This window comes from Sminthopsis crassicaudata, chromosome 1 (assembly GCF_048593235.1).
Source record: "Sminthopsis crassicaudata isolate SCR6 chromosome 1, ASM4859323v1, whole genome shotgun sequence".
In the NCBI taxonomy this organism is placed as follows: domain Eukaryota; kingdom Metazoa; phylum Chordata; class Mammalia; order Dasyuromorphia; family Dasyuridae; genus Sminthopsis; species Sminthopsis crassicaudata.
This window is the reverse complement of record NC_133617.1, coordinates 581,355,880-581,374,264: the sequence shown is the minus strand read 5'-3', so window position 1 is coordinate 581,374,264 and position 18,385 is coordinate 581,355,880. Positions and strand designations below refer to the sequence as shown.

Sequence of the window (18,385 nt, the reverse complement as noted above, 5' to 3'; positions counted from 1 at the left end):
TCCTTTCTCCAAATGTGAGTGATGTATCAGTATCACCAGCAACTGATATATACTGAATGTTTATAGAAGATTTTAAATCTGCATACTTAAAAAAGAGTTATGCAGGGTAGAAGCTGAATAAATTATTGATATATGACTACTATAAAGGTATGCAGCATTCCCACAACAGTGTTGAAATAAACAGCTGCATAAACAGTATCCAATACTGATTCAGCAGCTGAGTCAAAATTCAGGATGACTTCCAAGAATAGATCAACTAGCATGCTATAAACCACTTTGGCATCTTAATACTAAGCAGTGACTGACCAAGGTAAAAAGAGGAAGTAAAATTGAGGCATTGCTATTCCATGCCTTCAATATTCCCATTTCAGTATAGACAATCAATATAAACTGTAAGTTCAACTGAGAAAATAGAAAGTGAATGCAAAATGGAACTATATATTGAAGAGCAGTACCATTTTTCTATATGAAAGCTAAATTCCCATTCTTAAAAAAAATTAAATGTAACAAGTTCTTTATAAGCAAGGGAAAAAAGACGGTGAAATACTGCATAATTTGACTTTATATCGGAATTGATGTGCTGTCTAGTTTTGCTGAAGTGCTTTTTCCCTTTTGTTTTTTTGGATATTCTCTGTGACAAAGAAGGACTTGCTAGACAGGAGAAAGAGAAGGAAAAGATTCAAATGAAATGAAAGAAATAAAAAAAAAATCAATAAAAATTCGGTGTAATTGGAAACCATTCTTTAACAGAATGGATCTCTTAAAAGGAAGACAGAAACTTGCTTTAATATACTTTAACACAAGGGATTAATTCACTCAATTATATTCTAGTCTATTAGAAACATGATTATTAAGAATGACGAGAAAATTATTCTCTTTACAATTATGCTTCTAATACAGTTTAGTACAAGACAAAAGCATCAGATAGTTTATAAATATTGTGCTGTGCAAAGAATTAAGTTTCCAATAACAATGCTAACAATAATGATATCCAAGTTTATAGAATGTTCCACAAAATACAATTAAAAAAAAAAAAGATTTTATTGAAATACAAAGATGGTTTAAATTATTAGCAGTTCTTCCTTGACAGTTATGTAAAAGATAAAGAGCTCTCAGAATTCAACACCTTCAATTAAAATGATTAACTTAAAAATATAGGCAGAAATGGAAGGCATAAGAATGATAAGTTTTCTGCATCACAATCTGCTGACTAGGAAGGAATGAAGCCCCTTCTTTGAGATTATGTTGAAAAGATGATTACAAAGAATTTTAAAGTAATACTTAAATTCACTTAAAAACAACATGGAAGTTAATAAATCTGGGAGTTTTAAAAAAATGTTCTGAAAAGAGTTGAGAATCTATGACAGCACCTACCTTCTATCTGTATTATTACAATGACAAATAAGTTTGCATGAGAACAGCCTGGGCAAGTCTACTCTTGCAATATTCTCGGTAGAGCCTGCTTGTTGAGTGTGATTGAAAATTCCTTCATAGAATTGTACATGTTTAACAAATATTGGATTCTTTCTATCTAGGGGACAGGGTGGGGTAAGGGAGGGAGAAAAAAAATTGGAACACACGATTTTTGCAAGGGTGAGTATTGAAAACTATCTTTGTATATATTTTGAAAATAAAAAGTTATTCTTTAGAAAGTTCCTTCTTAAATGCTTATCACAGGGTTTTTTGTTTTTGTTCCTTTCTTGTCACTAATTTCCCAAAGGGAAGAAAAAAGATAAACATAAATTAAAGCATAGACTCACAAGACACAAACCCCCCAAAAATTACGTAAAGCCCTAAACAAATTTTGGCAAGTTTAATTAGAAAAATGCAGTTATGACCACAGTGTTAAGACCATAATTTTTTTTATGAAGGATACTTGTCAGATAAGTAAATCTTCATTATGACATTAATAAATGTGGGAATTAGTAGAAATAATTTTAGAAACTAAAAGACTTAGTGCTGATTTTTAGGTTACATTTGGCAAGGATATAATCATTTAGAAGAAAAAAAAATTGGCATCAACCTGGATTATTCTTTTGGATTTAGCTTTAGTCTGGCACAAACACCAGAAACTTGTCACAAAATATATCACTTCTTTCACTACAAAAGCATATTTCTTCCCATTCACATACAAAAGCAATACCCTCTCCTTAAAATTAGAGTTACATAGCACTCAGATCTCCCTTCTTTGCTAAACTAAGGAAATTTTTCTATGAGGAAAAGAAACAAACATATAATTATAACTGTCAATGAATTCTCAGGATACTAACTCTTAGTTTTACTTTGATACAAATTGATTTTAAAAAAACCTAAACAACCATGGATATAATAATAATAGAATAAATTCTTTGTTATTCTTTGCTTATGTCTACTAGTGAAGAAAAGCATAATATAATGTGTAATGCTGCTTCTGCTTTGGCCAGAAAATATGAGGATCTTCTTCTCCAGATTCATTTAATAATTTCTTTAGATTTTTTTGGAGTAAGTGAAAGAGGAGATTCTTTGCCTCAATCTCTACTTATCCTTAATCACAGAATGAGTGTGGCCTCAATCAAATGAGGCAGGTTGGTTGAAGACCTGAGCTTAGAAAGGCCAACGTCTCCCACTGCATCCAGGGCCATCTCCATTCCTCCTAATCTATAAGGCCACTGGATCCAGATGGCTCAGGAGGAGAACGTGAGGCAGGTGAACTTGCTCAGACCTCCCTCATTTCAATCCAATTCACTTGCATGTCATAGCATTACCCCACTAATGTCATAATCCTCTTCAAAAATGAAGGACAAACAACAATTTCACTAACATCCTCTTCCCAGTTTCTCAGTGTTAACATTCTAATCCTTCAATATCCAGTCAGATAGTATGTCCCTGATGAGGCCTTTCCTGATGCCCTAAGTCAGAAGAGATATTTTCCTCTTCTGAACTCCCAAACATTTTATTTTATTCTGGGCACTCATGACAAACTGGGACAGAATGTTGTACAGATTGAAAGATAGTCTGCTCTTTTTCTTTGTCTCAAAGAACAATTCAATCTGGGAAGTGGGGGTAGCTGAGGGGAGAAACTTTAATGAGAAAAATAAAACAAAAAAAAATTAAAAATTTTAAAGAAAAATAGTTTTTCTTTCTCTTATGGTACTTATCACATCCTAACTTGCATGTCAGTTATTTATGTGGCCATATCATCCTCTCTACTAGATACTGCAAACTTTGATGGCAGGAACTGTGTTTTACTAATCTCTGTATATACCAAAGCAAGCAGCAAAAGGAGGCACTCAGTAAATATTTATGTAAAGAATAAATGAATAGATAAACAGAATAAAATGAGCAGAAAGCAGTTTAATGGAGAAGAAATAAGGATTTATGAAGAGAAACATTAAAATTATATTTAAAAAAAGAAAAAGCAGTTGTGAAATTTCTGAGAAGATTGGCTTTTAGTAAAAATAAAAAATATATAAATATAAAAATATAAACAAATATGATAAAAAATATAACTTTTCTTTTTTCTTTTCTTTTCTTTCTTTTTGCTGAGGCAACTAGGGTTAAATGACTTGCCCAGGATCATACAGCTAGGAAGTGGTAAGTGTCAAATTTGAACTCAGGTCCTCTTAACTTCAGGGCTAGTGCTCTATCCACTGGGCCACCTAGCTGCCCCTGAAACAACTGTTTTCAATAGCTTCTCAACTGTTTTAAAAATATGAAAGTTAGATAAAATTTTAGTAATTAAAAGCTACTAATTAAGATTAAGAACAAATATATATGCACATATATACACAACAAATTAATCTAGAAAAGTGAATTATGACACATGATTGTCAGATGAAGGAGGGGTGGGACACTTGAAAATTTTTAACACTACATCACTTCTGGAAAGGGAAATAGTAATAAATAAAAACTAAATTTAAAAGTCTGTCCATTAGGGAAAATCCCAACTTTTATTCATATATTACACTGAGAGCTCTCCTCTGCATATATCACCACAGTGGAAGTGAGTCTTAATAGTTTCCAAAAGGAAACCTTCTCAAATTCCACTTCCCTCTCTGAGTCAGACATTCCATTTTTCTATATCTCTAATTAGTCACCCATATCTGAAATCTTATCTATCTATTTCCAGCAGTGCTACAGCACTGCTTTTATAAACTATGTATTGAAATTCTTTTAATGTTTTTCCCTTCCATTTCCCTTATTACAATTTTAATTTTGAAACAGACAAGTTCTGCTCCAACTTTCTAATATGTAATTCAGCCTAGTATGTTACATGCAAAAGAGAAATCCATTAATTTTAGACATCAAATTCCATATTACAACATAATGGGTAATATATATTTTGTTTTTATTCAATTTTCTTTTCAAAATCTTGGATTAAAATAACTCTAAATTACTATAGATATGGAGATATATTGTGTATTATTTGCTTGGTAGGTTCTTTCTCTACATAGTAAATAAATTACTTAGACCATAGAGCTTCTTCATGATTGATATTTCAATCAAATCAAACTTTTTTTTTTTTTTTGCTTTAAAATTTAAGGAAAAAAAGGTCTTTTTTTAAAAATTAATATTTCTACATCCCATTTTCCCCAAAAAGAAATAAGGAGAAACAAAAAAACTTTTGAAAGAAATATACTTGGTAAACAAATTCCCAAATTTGCCATGCATCATTCTGCATTTTGAACCTATCACTTCTGTTAGGAGATGAATAGGATTCATTGATGTTCCTCTCTAACTGTGGCTGGTCATTGCATTGATCAAAGTTCTTTAGTTGCTTGTCCAGAGCAGCTAGCTGGTGCAATAGAGCGAGCACTGGCCCTGAAATCAGGAGGATCCAAGTTCAAATTTGGCCTCAGACACTTGATGCTTCCTAGCCATGACTTAACCCCAATTGCCTCAGCAAAAAAAAAAAAAAAAAAAAAAAAAAAAAAAAAAAAAAAGCTTGTCTTTTTTTTTTTTTTTTAATAGCTTTTTAATTGACAGAACATATGCATGGATAATTTTTCAACATTGTCCCTTGCAATCACTTCTGTTCCAACTTTTTCCTTCCTTCCCTCCACCCCCTCCCCTCTCATATATGTTAAACATGTTAAAATGTATCTTAAATACAATATATGTGTACATATTTATGCAGTTCTCTTGTTGTACAAGAAAAATTTGATTTAGAAAGGTAAAAATAAACGGGGAAGAAAAACAAAAAATGCAAGCAGTCCACATCCATTTCCCAGTGTTCTTTCTCTGGGTGTAGCTGGTTCTGTTCATCAGTGATCAATTGGAACTGAATTGGATCTTCTCATTGCTATCCACTTCCATCAGAATTGATCCTCATACAGTATTGTTGTTGAAGTGTTTAATGATCTCCTGGGTTCTGTTCATATCACAGCATCAGTTCATGTAAGTCTCTCCAAGCATCTCTGTATTCATCCTGCTGGTCATTTCTTACAAAACAATAATATTCTATAACATTCATATACCATAATTTATTCAGCCATTCTCCAATTGATGGGCATCCATTCATCTTCCAGTTTCTAGCCACTATGAAAAGGGCTGCCACAAACATTTTGGCACATACAGGTCCCTTTCCCTTCTTTAATATTTCTTTGCGATATAAGCTCAATAGTAATATTGCTGGATCAAAGAGTATGCACAGTTTGATAACCTTTTAAGCATAGTTCCAAACTGCTCTTCAGAATGGTTGGATCTGTTCACAACTCTACCAACAATGCATCAGTGTCCCAGTTTTCCTGCATCCCCTCCAACATTCGTCATTATCTTTTCCTGTCATCTTAGCCAATCTGACAGGTATGTAGTAGTATCTCAAGAGTTGTCTTAACTTGCATTTCTCTGATCAATAGTGATTTGGAACCCCCTTTCATATAAGTAGAAATAGTTTAAAAAAATTTGCTTATATTTTACAATGTTATCCTGATTCTATTCACTTCACTACATCCATTCTTAAAGTCTTCCCAGATTTTTCTGAAACAATTTTCTTCATCATTTCTTATGGCACAATAGTATTCTATTACATCCAAATACCATAATTTGTTGAGCTATTTTCCAAATAACAGGCACTGCCTTAAGTTCTCAGTTCTTTGCCATCACAAAAAGAGATACTATAAATATTTTTGCATATGTGGATCCTTTTCCTCTTAGTTAAATTTTTTTATTTTATCAAGTAATCATTTTTCTCTTGCCCTGGAGGAAAAATATAGACATATAGAACCCCTATATAATATAAGCACAATTAAGCAAAAAAAATTCCCATACTGGTCACATCCAAAAATGAATTACATTTCCTGTGTATTAATTCATTATCTCTTTGTCATGATGGGGGTAATGTTATTCCTTTCAGTACATTAGAAGTCATTGATAATTTGACTGTTAAGAATTCTTAAAGACTTTGCTCTACACTGGTTCATACAAGTCTTTCCAAGTCTCTTTGAAATGACCTTTCCCCATCATCTCTTACAGCAAAACAGTATTACATCATATTCACATGCCATAATTTGTTTAGCCATTCTCCAGCTGATGCGCATCGCCTAAATTTTTATTTTTTTGCCACCACGAAAAGAGCAGCTATAAATAATTTTGTACAAATGGAACCATTTCTTCTTTTTCTGATTTATTTATAAGCTTAACAGTGGTATTGCTGCATCAAAGTTACCCTTTTGGTAAGGTTTTGGGCATAATTCTAAATCGCTTTCCAGCATGATCATACTAATTCAGAGCTGTACTAGCAGTGCAACTGTGTGCCTTCTTTTGCACAGCCCCACCAATATTTGTTACTTTCTTTTTTGGTCATCTTTTCCAATCTTATAGGTAAACTATGATATCTTAGAATTGCCTGTATTTAACATATATTCGTATGACCAAATGTAAAGAGAGAAGGTGGAGTGTGAACTCTATTTCTGCATAAACCTGTATAAACATGCTCATTCATCACCTAAACACAGATCTCTATGACTCTAAGAATTTGATGTATGTGCAGGCCTCATGATTGAGAAAAACTAGAAATTGGCTAAATGTATGTGTTCAGCCACAAGGAACAAGGAACATAATTCCACAGCTGTTTATACCCTCCGTCCAACAAATAAACAGATTACTCTCTTGTATGCCATCTGACACATGTCTTTCTTATTAGTGCTACACCTAACCTGGTTGGTTCTGCTGAATGGACTAACAACCATATAGGCTAGCTTTTTTTTTTCCTTTATGAATTGTCTATTGATATTCTAAGACCATTTATTAAGTAGGGAATGGGTTTTATTCTTAGACTTTTGATTTAGTTCTCCTCATGTATCTTGAAAATGTCTTTTATTAGAGAAATCTACTGCAGAAGATTTTTTCCTCCAATTAATCTTCTTCGTCTTCCCACCAATTATTTTCTTTTTAATCTTAACTCTCCTTGGTTTCTGTGTGTGTGTGTGTGTGTGTGTGTGTGTGTGTGTGTGTGTGTAAAAACTCTTCAATCATATGTACTAAAAATTGCCTACTTTATCTTCTGTGATACACTCTTATCCCTTATTTGATCAAATAGTTTAAAAAATTAAAATAAGGGACTGAACCAGTTCCAATTGTTCAGTATTGAAGAGAGGCATTTACACCCAGGGAGAGAACTGTAGGAACTGAATGTGGACCACAACATAGCATTTTCACTCCTTCTGTTGTAGTTTGCTTGAATTTTTGTTTTCCATCTCAGGTTTTGTTTTGTTTTGTTTTTTTTTTTCCTTTCTAGATCTGATTTTTTTTTTTTGTGCAGCAAGATAACTGTATGGATATGTATACATATATTGGATTTAACACATCTTTTAACATGTATTAGAATACCTGCCCTATAGGGGAGGAGGTAGGGGAAAGGAGGGAAAAATTTGGAACAGAAGGTTTTCCAAGGGTCAATGTTGAAAAATTACTAATGTATTTTGTAAATAAAAAGCTATAATAAAAAAAATTATTGAGCACATCCCCCCCAAAAAAAGAGACTGAAGCAAAATCTATTATGCTATAGTTGTATACAATAAAAAAAATTTAAAAAGCAGAGCTAAATACTTAATTAAAAGAGAGAAACAGGGATATTACATTTTGCTGAAAGGTTTTATAGACTAGTAATGACAAGTTCAAATATGACAGATCTTTGTTGGTTACATACTAACTTAGAAAACAAAAAATTAACATCACCTACATTATACTGTATTTTTATTTCTTTTGTTAGAGATTAGTTTTAGTCTAACAAAGACCCACAAGTTTAATACTACTATCATGGGTAGTTTAAACTAATTTAAATACTTAACAAATGTTGCTTGAATAGAAGACCAGCTAAATCTCTAAAGGAAAAAACCAGATTTATTACAAAGAGAAATAGTAAATCTATAACAATGAGGGAAACTTAGCATATTTGCTTTTAGCCTGAGGTAAATTTAACCGAAAACTAAGAAAGAAGTTCCGACCTGAAGGGAATTTTAGAGTATATATATTTCCAAACCATGTGTAGCATCTTAAAAAAAAAAAAGTCATGTATTATTAGGACATTAAAAATCTTACAAATGCATGTAGAAAAGGAACAAATATTAAACATATCCTTTGTTGAGCACAATGAAATAAAACATTTTATTAAAGAAAGGGCCATTTTAAAAAGCATTAAAAATCTACTGAACACTAATTTAATGTTAAAGAAATGAAGGTTCTTTAAGACCAAATCATGTGCTAAGAGAAATGAGCAGGATCAGGAAATCATTATATACTTCAACAACAATACTATATGATAATCAATTCTGATGGACGTGGCCCTCTCCAACAATGAGATGAACCAAATCAGTTCCAATAAAGCAGTAATGAACTGAATCAACTACACCCAGCGAAAGAACTCTGCGAGTTGACTATGAACCACTACATAGAATTCCCAATCCCTATATTTTTGTCTGCCTACATTTTTTATTTCCTTCACAGGTTAATTGTACACTGTTTCAAAGTCTGATTCTTTTTGTACAGCAAAATAACTGTTTGGACATGTATACATATATTGTATTTAACTTATACTTTAGCATATTTAACAAGTATTGGTCAACCTGCCATCTGAGTGAAGGGGTGGGGGAAGGAGGGGAAAAGTTGAAACAAAAGATTTTGCAATTGTCAATGCTGGAATTACCTATGCATGAAATTTTTGTAAAAAGTAATCTAATTAATAAATTAATTAATTAAAAAAAAAAAAGACCAAATCATAGAAAAGATAATTTCAATAAAAATAATGACAATAATGAAAAAAAACATGTTCTTCAAAAGTTTGATAAAATTCCAGTATTATGTAAACTGTTTGAAAAAACAGTAAAAGAAAGGATTCTACCAAAATCTTGATATGACACAAATATGGTATACAAATGTAAACCAGGGAGTAAAAGAAAATTATAGGTCAATATCTATAGTGAACAATATTTGTAATTATTTTTTTAAAAAACTAAGAGCTTGGATAGGCCGAGCGAATATAATAAAGATGACAATACTCCCCAAACTAATCTATTTATTTAGTGCTATACCAATCAGACTCCCAAGAAACTATTTTAATGACCTAGAAAAAATAACAACAAAATTCATATGGAAGAATAAAAGGTCAAGAATTGCAAGGGAACTAATGAAAAAAAAGTCAGAGGAAGGTGGTCTAAGTGTACCTGACCTAAAGCTATATTATATAGCAGCAGTCACCAAAACCATTTGGTATTGGCTAAGAAATAGACCAGTAGATCAGTGGAACAGATTAGATACAAAGGACAAAAAAGGGTACATCTATAGCAATCTAATCTTTGACAAACCCAAAGATATCAACATCAGGGATAAAAATTCATTATTTGGAAAAAAACTGTTGGGAAAACTGGAAATTAGTATGGCAGAAATTAGATATGGATCCACACTTAACACCATATACCAAGATAAGATCAAAATGGGTCCATGACTTAGGCATAAAGAATGAGATAATAAATAGATTAGAGAAACAGAAAATAGTTTACCTCTCAGACCTGTGGAGGAGGAAGGAATTTATGACCAGAGGAGAACTAGAGATCATTATTGATCACAAAATAGAAGATTTTGATTACATCAAACTAAAAAGTTTCTGTACAAACAATACTAATGCAAACAAGATTAGAAGGGAAGTAACAAATTGGGAAAATATTTTAAAAAGTAAAGGTTCTGACAAAGGTCTCATTTCCAAAATATATAGAGAACTGACCCTAATTTATAAGAAATCAAACCATTCTCCAATTGACTAATGGTCAAAGGATATGAACAGACAATTCTCAGATGATGAAATTGAAACTATATCCACTCATATGAAAGAGTGTTCCAAATCACTACTGATCAGAGAAATGCAAATTAAGACAACTCTGAGATACCACTACACACCTGTCAGATTGGCTAAGATGACAGGAACAAATAATGATGAATGTTGGAGGGGATGTGGGAAAACTGGGACACTGATACATTGTTGGTAGAGTTGTGAAAGAATCCAGCCATTCTGGAGAGCAATTTGGAACTATGCCCAAAAAGTTATCAAACTGTGCATACCCTTTGACCCAGCATTGCTGCTATTGGGATTATATCCCAAAGAAATACTAAAGAGCGGAAAGGGACCTGTATGTGTCAAAATGTTTGTGGCAGCTCTTTTTGTTGTAGCTAGAAACTGGAAGTTGAATGGATGCCCATCAATTGGAGAATGGTTGGGTAAATTATGGTATATGAAGGTTATGGAATATTATTGCTCTGTAAGAAATGACCAGCAGGAGGAATAGAGAGAGGTTTGGAGAGACTTACATCAACTGATGCTGAGTGAAATGAATAGAACCAGAAGATGGCTGTACACTTCAATGTTTTATGAAGATGTATTCTGATGGAGTAGATATCTTCAACATAAAGAAGATCCAACTCACTTCCAGTTGATCAATGATGGACAGAAATAACTACACCCAGAAAAGGAACACTGGGAGGTGAATGTAAATTTTTAGCACTACTGTCTTTCTACCCAGGTTACTTATACCTTCGGAATCTAATACTTAATGTGCAACAAGAAAATGCTATTTACACACATATATTGTATCTGGGTTATATTGTAACACATGTAAAATGTATGGGATTGCCTGTCATCGGGGGGAAGGAGTGGAGGGGGGGATAATTTGGAAAAATGAATGCAAGGAATAATATTGTAAAAAAAATATTACTCATGCATATGTACTGTGGGGAAAAAATTCTAAATAAAAAAAATAAAATAAAAAAATAAAAAAATAAGAGCTAAAAATAAAATATCACAAAGCTTATATACTTTAACCATGTTGGATTTATGCCAGAAATACAGAATTGGTTTATTACTAAGAAAAATAGAAACTTAATAGAAGTATGCAATTTTTAAAATCATAGCTTTTTATTGACAGAACATATGCAATATGCATGGCTAGTTTTTCAACACTGTCTCTTGCACTCACTTCTGTTCCAACTTTCCCCTTCCCCCCCTCTACCTCTTCCTCTAGTTGGCAGGCAGTCTCATACATGTTAAACATGTTAAAGTATACCTTAAATAATATATATGTATACAGATCCGTACAAGTGGTAAATTTCAAAAAGCCATGAGCCAGCATTATATGTAACAAAGAAAAACCAGAATCCTTTTCCAGTAAAACCAGGGGACAAACAAGGATGGTCAATGTCATGACTTCTTTTTGAGAAAGTACTAGAAATATTGACTATGGTAATGAGATAAGAAAAAGAAACTGAGAGAATAAGTACAAGAAAAAACAAAATTATCTTTTTTTTTTTTTTTTTGCAGATATGGTGAAGTTAAAAAAACAGTCAATTAAAAATTAATTGAAACTGAGTAACTTTAGCAATGTTACAAGACATAAAATACACACACATCATTTACCACCTCTGTATATATCAATAAAATTCATCAAGAAAAGTTAGAAAGAGAAATTCTGTTTAAAATAATTATAGAATGTTTAAAATACATAGGAATCCACACACAAGAGAACTATAAAAATACAAGTATAGAAATGTAGACCTAATTAATCAGAGAAACACTAATTTCCCATGATTAGGAAGAACAAAATAGTAATACGCCTAAATAAATACTTATTTAATAATATGCCATTATATTACCAAAGGATTATCTTATAAAAATAGAAAATATAACAAAAGTTATATAGAAGCACAAAGAGTCAATAATTCCCCCCAAAATAATAAAAAAAAAGGGGACTGCAGAAACCTTATAAAGATCTCAAATTATATTGCAAAGAAATAATTAAAAAAAATATATAGCACAGGCTAAAAAAATAGAGGAGATAAATCAGTGATCACATGATGAAGTAGAAAACATGGGAAAAAATTCTTTCTCAAATCTATGCATTGGGGAAAGTAATCTTTCTTTGATCTTTGAGGTATAAATCTAATAATGGTATCACAGGATCAAAGAGTATATACATAAACTGTAACCTTTTCACAGTTATAATTTTTTTTCCAAAATGGTTAGACCAATTCACAGAACCACAAACAATATATTTAATTTACCTATTTTCCCCCAGCCTAACAGTAGGAAGCCCGATACATAGTTGTCACTTAATAAATATTTACTGACTTCATATTTGACATTTTCCTTTTTTGACCTTTGCCAACATGTTGAAGTGTGAGGGAGAACTTCAGAGCTGTTCTTAATGTGAATTTCTCTAATTATTAATACTTTAGAACATTTTTCATGTAGCCACTTGTATTTCTTACTTTGAAAACTATTTATTAATATTCAATGACCATATATTAATTGGGAAAATGGCTCTTATTCTCATGCTTGGAATTGAGACTTTTATCAGAGAAATTTGTTTCAGAGTTCCTTCCCAGTACCTCTTTTTTATAGATTCTATACTTCTGACATATAGCTCTCCTCCATTTTTTAGTCCTCTATGATTTGCATACTTTCCTTCTGAGAAAGCCAAATAAATAGAACCAATAATCAACATGTATTCTTGAAATTCTTTCAAAAATTATAAGAAAACCTATATATAATACTTCCAAAATAAAAGAAACTTAACAACTCTATGTCTGTTTCATAATACAACATGTTTCTTTCAGACCACAAGTTCTTTTAAGAATATAGAATTTGTTATTTATTCAATAGAGGTAACTGTAATACATACCATTCTTTAAAAGAAATAAATTTCCAGTAGCTAAAATAAGAATACAGGCCAAAAATAACAATAAGATGTACAAGAACTCAAGAATGTTGATTGCCTAAAATGTTAAAATTAATTATATCATGGCTAGATTTAGAGTTGAAACACCTTATACATTTTGTGACAGAGCCCATTTTGTCTGATTTAAATGACATTAAAATTTCCCAAACTATCTAAAATATAGCATTTATATTTTTATAATTGTGACTATTAGTTTTCACAAAAAGATTAGCCTATGCTGTTTACAAAGAGATTGATTTTTTTGCAATTGTATGAAAAGAAACCTCCAAATCACCAATAATGAGAGAAATACAAATTTAAAAAAACCCTCTCTGTCTCACATTCACCTATTTGGCAAACATAACAAAAAAGGAAAACTACAATTGTTAGAAGGCATATAAAAGATTAGGCATGCTAATGGACAACTAGTGGAGCTATGAATTAATCTATATATTCTGGAAAATAATTTTTAACTATACCCTCCAAATCATCCAAATTCTCTGATCCAGTAGTATCCATACTGGTATTGGATTGTATATAATCCAAAGAAATCAAAGAAAGAAAAAACTGACTCATATGCACTAAAATATTCATAAGAACAATTTTTGTAGGAATAGAAAACTGGAAACCTTTTAGGAGGTACTCATTAAATGAGGAATGGCTAAACAAATTATGATTTACAAATGTAATGGAATATAACTATTGTATTGTACTGTATTGTAAAGTACAATAGTACTTTAAGAAATTATAGATTTAAGAAAGGATGGATTCCAGCACTTAGTACAGGCACTTGATAAATTTGATTGATGGCTTGTATAACTGACACAATGAAGTGAGCAGAATAAAAATGGTTTATCAACATTATTTGTTGATAACCAATTTTGAAAGAGTTAATAACTCTGATCAACATAGTAAATAAGCATGACTTTGGAATATTAGTGATGAAAACTATTTCCTACTTCCTGACTAAGAGGTGTTGGAGCAGAATTGCAAAATGAGACATGCTGATATGTGGATTTGTTTTGCCAAACTCTGCTTACTTGTTAGAAGGGAAATTATTTTTTTGTTTTTTCTAAATCTGAGATAATTTGAAGAGGATGGTTAACAATATTCATGCTTTCCTCCCCTCCCCCCCCAAGCAAAATACAAGGAATATAATTAAAGTACTAATCAACAGAAGAGGAGACAGAGACAAGCAGAATAGTTTTTAAACTGATATACCTAATTGATTATATATCCTTTATTTAAAAGTATGCATAATTATATTTCTACCATGTTTAACATATATTGGACTACTTGCCATTTAGGGGAGGGGTTGGGGGAAAGGGGGGAAAAAATGGAACACAAGGTTTTGCAAGGGTTAATGTTGAAGAATTATCCATGCATGTTTTGAAAAATAAAAAGCTTTAATAAAGAAAAAAAAAGTAGGTATAATGTAAAAATAACTGTAATGGAAATTCATTGTTTAATATACAATCTTTTTCTTGTTCTTTTTTTGTTTTGCATATGAAAACATTCATGATGTTTGCTGAGTTTGTCAAGTTCAAAATTTTTTTCCCCCCAAGGCTTGGGTTAAGTGACTTGCCCAGGGTCACATAGCTAGGAAGTGTTAAGTGTCTGAGACCAGATTTGAACTCGGGTCCTCCTGAATTCAAGGCTGGTGCTCTATCCACTGTGCCACCTAATGGAAATGGTCAACTTAAAGCACAATCAAACTTTGGCACTGTTTAATTTTGTTAAAAATTTACATCTTAATTTACATAACCAACATACTAATGATTTAATTTTTTTAATGCACAACCATGAATATTCAAAAATTATCATTATTATTATTATTACTATAAAAAGAACTCAGGGTAAAACTCTCCAGTCAATTTCACATTTGTCATATTTTATTTCTCCCTTCCTTAAACATACATTCCCCCATCCTGCTTTTCCCCTGTTATTGCGACTATAATAACTAAATCAACATTACTGTTGTTGGAAGGACATAGACAATCTTTTGTCATACAGCTCGATTCACTGACTTGTTAGGTGATTTTTCTAGCAAACACACTCTTCCCTGGTCTGGTGACCCTATACATGTTCTTTCTTCCTAAAAGAATTTAAGCTTCTTGAGGGCAGAGACTATCTTGCTTTTCATATTTGTATGTGTCTAGTTTTGGAATACAGTAAGGACTTAATAAATGCTTCTTTTATTCTTTATTCTTTTATAACATGGAAGTGCAAGAGAAGTTTTTTCCATCAGACATGCTTTTTCATTTTAGGTGACCCTAAGGAGCCAGGCAAAGGGTTTGTTATAAAGGCAGACGCACTGGGCACAGGCTTTGAGCTTGGAACAAAACTCCAAAGAACAAAAAATTTTTACATTTTGATTTTTTAAAATTCTCAACTTAAACTCATATCACAAGAGATAGTTTTATTATGTAAATTGAAATTTTAATCATTTCATGTTGATGGAAAAACTTCTCTTTAGGTCAGATTTGAAGAGATAATTGCCTGCTTAAACTTTTCAGTTAAATGAGCTATCTTAAGATACTAATATACCATGTAGCCTAGCCTAATTTTCTGCTCCATAATTTAAAGAGCATTAGCCAAAAATCATTTTTGTCAGATAATACTTGAACATATTACATCATATAATGGGAACAACAGCAGGAAGGATGTGCTGTTCTTTTCTTCTCAACACTTTTCCATCGCCAAAGTACATACAAACTACTACTAAATAACAATTTCATTATTACCTGTAATTGTGCTTTCCAGAGCTGCTGAGTGGTAATTTGAGATTTTTGTTGCATCATATTTTCAATTCGTTGGTTTACTTGCTTTTCCTTTTTGAGCTCATTTTCATAAAATCTAGACCCCTATAACAAAAACAAAATCATAGGAAAAATGTTTTCAGAAACTCATTTTATTTCCTCATAATTTATGAGACTAACAAAACTCTAAAGATAACCCTTTAATTTTCTTAGGTAGCATTATTTTAAAAACAATTCTAAAGGAGGTTCAGAAGCTATAATAATTATTCTCATTTTGTAGAACAATTTATGAGGTTAATGAGGAGTAATACCTAGAAGAGGTAAGAACAAAGACCAGGATAATTGTTTCTATTTCTATTTTTAGGACTATTCATTTTGTTTGCTGAAATGGGTTTTTTACTTTGATAAAAGGGCAAATTATAATATTTTGTTAAATGTGGATCTCTGGTATGTTACAGAAGACTGGAGAAATGTAAATATTATCACTAGTCATTTAAATTAGAGGAAAACCCTTCTCTTTAAACAAGATATTCTATTCTAAACCACAAAGTTTGGAAAAAAAATAATAACCAGAAATGCAATCTTTTTTGTTTGTTTCTTATTGTGGATATGTTTAAATTTTGGTGGAAATTATGTAAAGAAGCAGGATAAAGACAAATCTAGCCTGGTCTATATAAGGCAAATGAAGCTTAGTTCAGCTACATGTATCTTCTTATTAATACTCAGTATGTCTTTCGCCACTTCCTTGAAGAAGGAAAGGAAATAACCATGTATATAGGACCTCCTACATGCCAGGTACAGGACTAATCTCATTAGACCCTTACAACAATCCTGAGTGATTGATACTGTTATTATTCCCATTTTACAGAAGAGGAAATTAAGCCATCAAGGAGTTAAGTGACTTGCCCAAGGTCACACCATTAATAAGAGTCTGAGGCCATATAACTTGGGACTTCCTGCTTCCAGTCCCAGGGCCCTGAAAGAAAAAAGACAATTACTACAGAAAGAAAAGGAGGCAGAGGAACACCAATGACACAAGAATAGAAAGTCAGGAATTCCTAACAGAGTAAAGAAAATCCAGAGGACTGAGGAGCATCAGAAGACAGAACAGTACTAACACCTACGACTGTGGCCTGCAATGTTATTTAGATCTGATGTCATGGTAGTTGTACCATTGGTATCCACTGGCTAAGAAAATATACAATGCAATATCAATTCTGAATGAATCTGTTTTATTAACTGAACTTAACACCCTTAAAATAATAATACATATGAATGTGAAGCATTTATTCAGTCTGCAGAAAATGTGTTCATGCCAAGTCACCAGTACATATTTTGATTGGAGCTAAATATAATGGGAACAAAGTTGAATTTAGAGTTCTATAATCTGAATTTGAATTCTGGTTCTACCACTACACTGCCTGGATGAGCCTGAATAGGTCACTTACTAAATATCTCTGAGTTTCAGTTCCCTCCTCTATAAATAAGACAACAGAACTTCCAGAGTCCCCTCCAACTTTATATCTATGACCCTATGAGCCAAAAATGACAATGATTTATAGGCATTTCCTTTTTTTTTTTTTTTAATTAATGTCTTTTTTCCATTATTTTCAAAACATTTGCATGGATAATTTTTCAACACTGACCCTTGCAAAACCTAGTGTTCCAAATTCTTCCCCCCTTCTCCTTCTCCCCTCTTGTAGATGACAAGTAATCTAATATATGTTAAACATATGCGATTCTTCTATACATATTTCTACAATTATCATGCTGCACAAGAAAAATCATATCAAAAAGGAAAAAAAAATGAGAAAGAAAACAAAATGCAAGCAAACAACAACAGAAAGAGTGAGAATGCTATGTTGTGATTCACACTCAGTCCCCACAGTACTCTCTCTGGGTATAGATGGCTTTCTTCATCACAAGATCATTAGAAATGGTCTGAATAATCTCTTTGTTGAAGAGAGCCATGTCCACCAGAAATGATCATCACATAATATTGCTGTTGCCATGTACAATGATCTCCTCCTAGTTCTACTTATTTCACTTAGCATTAATTCATGTAAGTCTCTTCAAACCTCTCTGAAATCTTCCTGTTGGTCCTTTTTTATAAAACAATAATACTCCATAGCATTCATATGCCATAACTTATTCAGCCATTCTCCATTGATGGGCATCCACTCATTTTCCAGTTCCTTGCCACTATCAAAAGGGCTACCACAAACATTTTTGCACATGTGGGTCCTTTTCCTTTTTTATAATTTCTTTGGGATATAAGCCCAGCATAACACTGCTGGATCAAAGGATATGCAGAGTTTGATAGCCCTTTGGGCACAGTTCTAAATTGCTCTCCAGAATGTATTCAACTAGCAATGTATTAGTGTCCCAATTTTCCCACCTCCCTTCCAACATTCAACATCATCTTTTCCTGTCATCTTAACCAAT

At 32.1% G+C, this 18,385-nt stretch overlaps 1 protein-coding gene across 4 annotated transcripts in view; it reads right to left on the bottom strand.

The window, feature by feature from the left end:
- The window catches only part of POLK (DNA polymerase kappa), a 102,635-nt gene that overhangs the window by 44,929 nt on the left and 39,321 nt on the right, over window positions 1-18,385 (bottom strand). For all 4 annotated transcript variants that reach the window (XM_074282293.1, XM_074282292.1, XM_074282294.1 and 1 more), the window contains exon 4: window positions 15,926-16,045. In XM_074282293.1, coding sequence (XP_074138394.1) covers window positions 15,926-16,045 — 120 coding nt within the window. The remainder of the gene's footprint in view (window positions 1-15,925; window positions 16,046-18,385) is intronic.